The sequence below is a fragment of the Euprymna scolopes genome, chromosome 6, assembly GCF_053919585.1.
Source record: "Euprymna scolopes isolate OS-2025 chromosome 6, ASM5391958v1, whole genome shotgun sequence".
Lineage (NCBI taxonomy): Eukaryota > Metazoa > Mollusca > Cephalopoda > Sepiida > Sepiolidae > Euprymna > Euprymna scolopes.
The window spans coordinates 126,740,322-126,749,206 of record NC_136487.1 but is presented as its reverse complement, the minus strand read 5'-3'; the positions used below and the strand labels follow the sequence as shown (position 1 = coordinate 126,749,206).

At 33.4% G+C, this 8,885-nt stretch overlaps 1 protein-coding gene across 2 annotated transcripts in view; it reads right to left on the bottom strand.

Moving 5' to 3' along the window:
- Window positions 1–459: 459 nt before the first annotated feature.
- The window catches only part of LOC145277944 (guanine nucleotide-binding protein G(s) subunit alpha-like), a 458,077-nt gene continuing 449,651 nt past the window's right edge, over window positions 460–8,885 (bottom strand). For both annotated transcript variants that reach the window (XM_080130029.1, XM_080130030.1), the window contains exons 11-12: window positions 5,287–5,354; window positions 460–1,813 (exon numbers count right to left, since the gene is read on the bottom strand). In XM_080130029.1, coding sequence (XP_079986155.1) covers window positions 1,667–1,813; window positions 5,287–5,354 — 215 coding nt within the window. In that variant the 3' untranslated portion in view covers window positions 460–1,666. The remainder of the gene's footprint in view (window positions 1,814–5,286; window positions 5,355–8,885) is intronic.

Genomic DNA, 8,885 nt, shown 5'->3' with positions numbered 1-8,885 from the left:
ATATATATATATATATATATATATTCAAAACTGAAAAATTAAAAGTTCAGGTGTTAAGACGTTTTTAAATGAAAAAATTCAAAATGGAATTAAATTAGAGAAATAGGTAGAAACGTGGTAGCAAAAAAAAAAGATAAAGGAGATAAAAAAAAGTAAATAGATACGTAGAAAAAACTTATGTCTACAAAGATTTCTATTCTTCTTAGAAGAATAGTTTATTATTAATTAACATTTTTACAAGTTTAAAAACATAGTTTATTAATTATTAACATCTCATAACTTTTAGAAATGTGTATTTTAGAAATAATAAAGACGTATACTCTTGCAACTTTAAGCTATTTTAAGTGATGTTATTTTCGTTTTGTAATATTATTGACAGGCAAAGCATATAGACATGTAGATGGCTGCCTAACATAATAATAATAATAATAATAATAATAATAATAATAATAATAATAATAAAAATTAACAAAAACAGTTTATTGTATACACTGTTGCAGGAGACTTCCTTTATCAAACATTCATTAAGCTCACATTCAACCACACATAACATATACACGTAATAACCCAGTAATAATATATACAATCATACCCTTGTGCACATATTGTGAGCGGTTGATTTGCAGATTTAAACAAAATTCATGTTTTTCTTTTCTTTAGGTGGACAGGATCTACAATAACACCCAAATATACAAAAATGTAAGAAATCTTATGATGAGCTGGAGGGAGAAGGGACAAAGCACTAGAAATGGCGGAGGGAGAGAGAGAGAGAGAGAGAAAGAGAGAGAGAGAGTTTAAAAGAGGTCGATCAATTTGTTGAATTGTCTATTTTTGTGTGTGTGTGTGTGTGTGGGGAGGGTCTCCATCTTTTATTTTTGTTCCTCGTTTTTTACATATTGGTTTTTACTAGATTTATAAGAACTTTAGGCAAAGAAGAAAGATGAGGATAGAGAAGAGATAGAGAGGGGAAAAAACAGAAAGAAGAAAGAGAAAAAGAGAGATATAAAAAAGAAAAAAAGAGAAGAACAAAAAAAGAAAAAATGATTGCCTTTTTGATCGGCTTCTTACTATAGATTGGAGAACCTGCAGCAAAAAATAATTTCCGACTGATGTATTATCACCTATGCATACTGTCAGTTAATGGACACACACACACGTGTATATATATATATATATATATATATATATATATATATATATATATATATATATATATATATTAAAGTGGAGAGTGAGTGAACGGTGTTGGGGTAGGGAGGGAAATAAAAATAAAAGCTGGACACTGTGTCTCGGGTTTGTTTTTTGTTTTTTTTTTTGTTTTGTTTTTTCTCCCTCAAAAAAATTGGTCAGTTATTTTTGTTTGGTTTTGCTTTAAAAAAAAATGATTTCTTTTCTCTCTTTTTGTTTTTGGTCTCAGTTGATTCCGCTGGCAAACACCGGCAGAAATTAGGGATCCATTAACAAATACACTACCAAATGCCCGTGTTTATTAACACCTGCTTCTTTTTTTTTTTTGTTCTATTAAATATAGATTTTGTGTTTATATCAAGTCAATGTATCCCTTTTTTGAGTACTAAAAGAAGTTGCTGTTGTTTTTTGTTTGTTTTTTCTTTTTTGCTTGTTATAGTAGTAGTAGCAGTAGTAGTAGTAGTTCCACACCAGCAGATCATAGAAGCTCGTATTGGCGCAGGTGCATCCTCTGGATGATGTCTCGACAATCATTAAACACTCGGCGAATATTCTCCGTGTCAACTGCACATGTGAAGTGAGGGTAGCAGTAATGACGACCATCTCGTGTAGCAGTGCTTATTCGCTAAAAATCACAAAAGAAAATAAAATAAATAAAATAAAAATATATAAGACATTAGAAAAAAAAAAAAAAAGAGAAAGACATAAGCTCTGAAATGTCACATAATTGCTGTAACCAGTGTAGCAGAAAAAAAATATGGAAAAATTCCAACTACTATTAAAAGTAGGAAAGAACAAAGTAATTTAGCAATATGATTTACTTGCATCCTCAGCATTGCATCAATCAAATAGCAACAATGGAGAGATAATGGTAATAACTTAGTATCAAAAGTTTGAAATTTAATTTTATTCTTAGCATTTTTATTCAATTCTTAAGAATGAAAAAACAAAACATGTTTAAGTAATTTGTGAATGTGAAGTAGAACCATAATTATTTCTTAAATAACAAAATCGTTAAAATTGTGTTTGTTGCCAATAAAAACCTTCCTGGCATGCATGTTTTTATCACTTATTGTAGTTGACTTTAGAAATTAAGAAAAAAAATGTTTACTTTTAGACTTGCAATAATTTTCAGCTTGATGAAATAATTTCAAGATTTGCTATGAGGTTCAAGATCAAAAAAATCCAAACCAAGTGAATGTGCCACATTCAAATCAATGGCAACATCCCCATTGGCTTGTGTCAATTCGAACTGGTTGATAGCTACATAACAACAGAGTACAAAAACAGTCATGAATTAGCAAACAGGCTGCGCATTGTAGAAGATAGTCAGTAATATAATGATTAACTCAAAAATCTTACTATTTGTATTTGAAACAGCATTTACCTAAAGTGGGTTGAGCCAGCTACATCTATCCTCGTCATTATGTCCCTCATAAATGCAAATCAAGCATGATTATTTGAAGTCAATGATTGGATGACCTCTAGCCACTTGCTACTTCAACGACAAACTCAGTAGACACAGGGAGGGAGTCCAGGTTGGGTTCAAGGTGAGCTTTTACATCATCAGTAACATTTTTCATTGTATACTGTATCACTTTTTTCAACCCTGAAGAGAAATTGATGTAATTGCTTCGTAGAAAAACTTTCCCAGTGGACACAGGGCATAAATTAACCCGCATAGATATCTGATGAGAATGACTTGTTGAAGGGAGTTGATTTTGCAGTAGAAAAGTGCTGCCATCACAAATGAAGAATGTGATGCAGACAAAGATAATTGAAAGTTTTTATCCATTTAATTTCTTCTGCAGACATCAGGGCCAACCTGTTCAACAGCAGCATACTACCAACTTTACTGTACAGCTCAGAGATGATTGATTACAGGGACTGATCAACAGATGCTAGCCATCACCTATTAGGTGAAAGTCTGCTGGGCCAATCGGGTCAACAACAAGCTGTTGTGGGTAGAATCAAAGGTGACAAAGGCAGTTAAATCAGTCAATAAATTGAAGAGATATGCCAGCCACCTTATCTAAATGACTGATGGATGCAGATGGTCACTGAATGACTGATAATTGACATCAAGCACTCAGTAGAAAAGCTAGCAACAAGATGGCATGATTCACTGTGATGAGATTTAGGCTGGAATTAGAAGGATCTGGCTCATGATAGTGCTGAATTGCTTCATACGATCTGCATTGATCAGACACTGATCAATGATGACAAATGAAAAGATAGAGAAAAAGGGATTACAAAATTTCAGACAATGTATTATTTCATGTTTATTGAGAAAAAAACAAAAAAACAAACAAAAACGAATGCAAAGCCTTTTTTTTTCAAAAAATAAATAAATAGATATTACTTCAATTAAATAATGACAATATATTGAAACATTTTCTTTGAATTTTTAAAGCCAACCACAATAATGAAGTATATAAAAGAAAACTGAAAGTGAAAAGAGTAGCTTTTGAAATAGGTCTCCAGTGTCGTCACTCCTTTGCATGATGATAAGACCATATGGTGTATCAAAATTTGTAGGGAGAAATATTTAAGAAAAAATGCTGTGATTTTTATAAATCTACCAAAGAATCAGTGAATGAAAAATTTCAATATCATGAATGTAAAAAAAGTGCAATTTTTCTTAAAACAATTGTAAAATGTTAAGAGTGATGTCTTGAATCTGAGATCATTCGCCATTTTAGGTGTCTCAACATGATACCTCGTTTGCTAAAGAAACTGGTTAAATTCCTGTTTGCAATATAACAGCACTCCTACCCCCCCCACACACAAGTCCACCACTTCCTCACTACCATAGTGCAATTACAACATAGTAGTGTCAGAGCTAACAAAACTTTGGTAAAAATTTAGATGGAATCAACATCAGGATCCATTATCCACTGGTTATCTCTGCTGCTGAGTGTGGACAGTGCAGAACTACAAATCCAAAGAGTGAGGGTAACAATGTTTATTTCTGCGCATGCACAACCGACTTTGTAAGAAAATACAGGACCTTCCTGCTTTAGGTGTCAAAGGTGAAGAGCTGTAATCTTGCACATGTAATAAATAGTTATGAGCAACGAGGACTTTGTGTAGATCAGACAGTCCTAAGGCAAGATCTTCATGGGCTCTATGCAAAATATCAGATTCAATAAACACAAACAAAATAGCAACATCCTTGTTTTTACATCTCTTTCGACATGTCTTCTATGGCAACAAAAAAAAAGTATTGACTATGAAGATTTTATATAATTCTAAAAACCATTTCCATTGAAATAATTTAAAGGAAAAGTAAATGAATATGTCTAGCTATTTCAAACTTCCTTGCTATCAGCCATTAACATTGAATTCAGAATATTTTTTGATTTTTGTTCAAAACATCAGAAACTCTGTAATGGTGATTATGGAAGAAAGTAGAGGAAATGTCATTTGATATCAAAATAGATGTTAAAACAAAAAGTCTGAAAAGTGCAAGGGAAAAAATTAAATAAATAAAATTTAAAAAAGTAAAGAAAAAATATATGATGTTTCCAAATACTAATTGATTATTCATATTATTTGGATTCTTCAGACTACTGTTCCAATCTTGAGTGTTATTTTTACAACATTTCAGTCGATGTAATCTCTGACCTTCTTCAGTTGTATCTTATCAAACTCAAAAACTTTTCAGTTGAACTGGGAAATCTTTCAGTCGAACTTGGGAATCTGCATGGAATTTCACATTGAACGCTTTATTTGATCCACAGAGGCAGCATGCTCTCATGACTGGGTAGAAGTTCTAAGTAATTTGCAATTGTATTTTGAGTGTTGCTCGCACTGAGGATTGAACCTTCAACTTCCAGAACTGTAACTTACAACTGAATTTTACCAAGTACTTTATTCACTATGTTATGGTTCCTTGCAAACAATTCTAACATGCCTTTTAGGGGCCATCTTGAGTTTGACAGAAAGATTCCAGAGTTCAACAAGATACACCTGTGAAGATCAGAGGGTACATCGACTGAAACGGTGTAAAAATAATACTGCAGATGCAGTAGTCCAAAGAATCCAAATACGAAAAAAAAAAAAAAAAAAAAGATGGAAAGTAGAAATAAATTTTACCAAAAATTCATCACGGATAAAATATTTTGCACGAACAACTTCAGCATCATCTCCAGTTTCAATTACAGCTGCAAGAAACAATTAGAAAATTAAAGTCATTATCACTAAAATAAACTACATTTTAAATTATGTAGAATAAATATTTCAGAAATTCTACTGTAAACATTTGTTGAGTTTAACAAGAAATCGTTATATTAATAAATTTATATCACCACTACTCATGTATTTGTGTTGTAGATGAACATTATTTGGTGCTTATACAGTATAATTAAATTTCAAAAACTGTAGTTTAGGTAAAAAAAAAAAAAAAATACTATCACGCCAAAATTAGTAAAAATTCTAAAACATTTTTTAAATGATTGAATAAAAGATCTGTTAGAACTACTTTTTACAAAAAACAAAACAAAAAATAGGGGATTTTAATATTTAATCAAAATCATTGATTGCAGTTAATTCCCCTGTATTCTAAGAACTCTCCATTAACAATTATGATAAAATTGTATAATTCTATGAATTTTATTTTTACTTGCAATTAGTTTCCTACTAAATCATTGTTTGTAATTTTTGCTAATTTTGACACCACGCATAAGTATGTAATAGTGCTTTTACTTAAAATGTATTTATTTAAAATTGAATTATACTGCACAAGCATCTATTATTTTTCTAAAATTATTAATCAATAATTAATTTAATAAAAAAAATACAATTATTTCATGTACATTTTAAAAATCTTATCTAAAAGATTAATTTAAGATCAAATATATCAAAATCGTTTCTCATCGTTTTTTTATAAACAATTCAGTCATTTTAATTTTTTGTTACTAGTTGAAAAATTACTTTATGATCCTTGGAAAGGAATTTGGAAGCATTTAGATTGTCTTTAAAACCCTTAGAAAATCCCTATTCTGATTATATCATTGAAAGTTTAGGAAGCTATTTACATCCAATAATTTTATAGATATTAAAACATTAACTTAACAAAATTAGTTTTAGTTTTATAACAAGTTGGTTAATTGAATACCCAAATGATACCATAATAATTAAATTTAATTTGAAAAATACTATTTAAAAAATATATAACTTGTCAAAAGAAAAAAAAAGTACAGTAAAAAAACAAAAGGCAAAAAAAAATTTAAGTAAAAATACTCCTTTCTGGGCAATGACAACTAGATATATTAAATCAAATTTATTGGCAAAAAATAATAAAGTGCAACAAACTATTTAAAAGGATAATTAGAAGATGTGTACATTTATATATATCTGAACGTTTTGTCCATAGCAACTTCAATCCTGAGATAAAAAGTACAATGATACATCTTTTGCTGGGTCTTGTGGAGACCATGACTTGGCATTGGGGCAAACAACTTCAATCCTTTGGGTATATTTGAAATTTGGTTGCTGATATTTCACACCGGAAACATATCCCCATGCATTCTCTACTGCTCAAATAAGGGGTAATTATCCAATTTATATAGTTTATTTCGCATGAAAAATTTGACACTTAAATTAAGAAAAAGAATTAAAAAAATAAAAGCAAAAAATCAAACATGTAAACAAACTTAGGCACAAGGCCCTATAAGAAAAAAAAAAAATGCAAGAGATCTATATGCCCAGTCTGTTAAATCCAAGGTAGCTGATCAGCGGCTTGGATCCCACCAGTTTTAGCAAATAACAAATAGGATCCTGAACAGAAGTGTGCGCTCTATCCCAACCATTATCAATGGACCAGAGGTCATCTCGTCAGCGTCAGACAAGGCCAAACTATTTGCAAAGAACTTTGCAGCTAATTCTACCCTATGCGACGAAGGCCATCAACTCCCCATATTTCCTCCTATAACACAGAACAAGCTAGGTAACATACAAATATCCGTGCATGAGGTCGCCAAGCTAATAAAGAACCTAGATTCCAATAAAGCAACTGGCCCTGATGGCATCCCAATTATAGTGTTAAAAAAGCTTCAACCAGAACTTGCTCCCATACTTACGAAACTATTTAAGCGCTGCCTTAAGGAGAAGTGCTTTCCGACTCCCTGGAAGACCTCATCAGTTTGCCCTGTATTTAAGAATTCAGGTGATAAGTCATCTCCCTCTCAATACAGACCAATAAGTCTCCTGTGTGTTATGAGTAAGTTGCTGGAATCCATATTAAATAGAGAAATAGTCAACCACCTCAGCAGGAATAACCTTCTTAGTGACACACAATATGGTTTCCGCTCTGAAAGATCTACCGCAGATGTGCTGAGGGTTATATCCCACAGGATTAGTGAATCTCTTGACAAAGGCTTCCTTTCTAGGGCAATTGCTCTCGACATATCAAAGGCCTTCGACAAGGTATGGCATAAGGGTCTACTTCACAAGATTTCCAGCTACGGTATAACTGGAAATGTTTTTTCAATCATTAAATCATTTCTCTCCGATAGGCTCATAAGAGTAGTGGTAGATGGACAAAAATCGGAGGCCTGCAATATAAATGCTGGAGTCCCTCAGGGGTCAATCCTGGGCCCAACTCTCTTCCTGATCTACATCAATGATCTCCCTAAACACATACTTAAATCATTCGTTGACATCTATGCTGATGACACGACCATCTACGGCAACACATCAAAGGCTGTAAATGACAAAGTTCTCTCTGATTCTCTCTCCTCTGATCTCGAGCGCGTGGTTCAGTGGGGGAAGATGTGGCTGGTTACCTTTAATGCATCCAAAACCAAACTGCTATCCTTACATCATCAACGCTCTGATCCCCATCTGGCATCAATTGTGATGGATGGCTCTCGTCTGGGTGAGGCCCCGTGTTTTGACAAGCTTCTGGGTTTGACCTTTACTCCTGATCTGAAATGGAACACGTACATCAAGTCTGTTGCCAAGGTCGCTGGAAAGATGGTGGGATCCTTCTACCGCTCCAGAAGATATCTCACTACGGATGCAATTCTCTATCTATATAAAAGCCAAGTACGTCCAAGGATGGAATACTGTTGCCATATCTGGGCAGGAGCTGCTAAAGACAGCCTATCCTGCCTTGGCAGAGTACAAAATAGACTTCGTGGCTTAGTGGGGGATGCCATTTTCTCTACCCTGCAACCTCTCTCCCACAGAAGAGACGTTGCGAGCCTGTCCTTGTTTTATCGTTATTTCCATGGCAGATGCTCGTCTGAACTCCAATCTCTGGTCCCCCCTCGCCAATCTTTCACGAAAAACACCCGTCTAGCTGAATCCACTGTGAAAAATTTCCCCCACTCTATATCTGTGCCTAAATCAAAACGCAGATTCCATGAACAAAGCTTCTTTCTTAGAACTGCACGCCTGTGGGACTCTGTTCCGTCTGCCTGCTTCCCTCCGGACTACAACTTAGATGTCTTCAAGTCCAATGTTAACAAATTCCTAATGAACCACCCCCTTAAGTAAACATTTCAGCAAATCTCCTCACTAACGTAATGTACTTGCAATAACCCTTATCCCTGAGTGGCTTCCGGGCCTTGATAAGTGGTGATCACTGTGTAAAAAAAAAAAAAAAAAAAAAAGAACTGGGAGGGGGGGTTGCAGGGTCTTTGTAACTAAAGTAATTATGGAGTCTTTGGCGACTTGCTCGTGACTGGCAA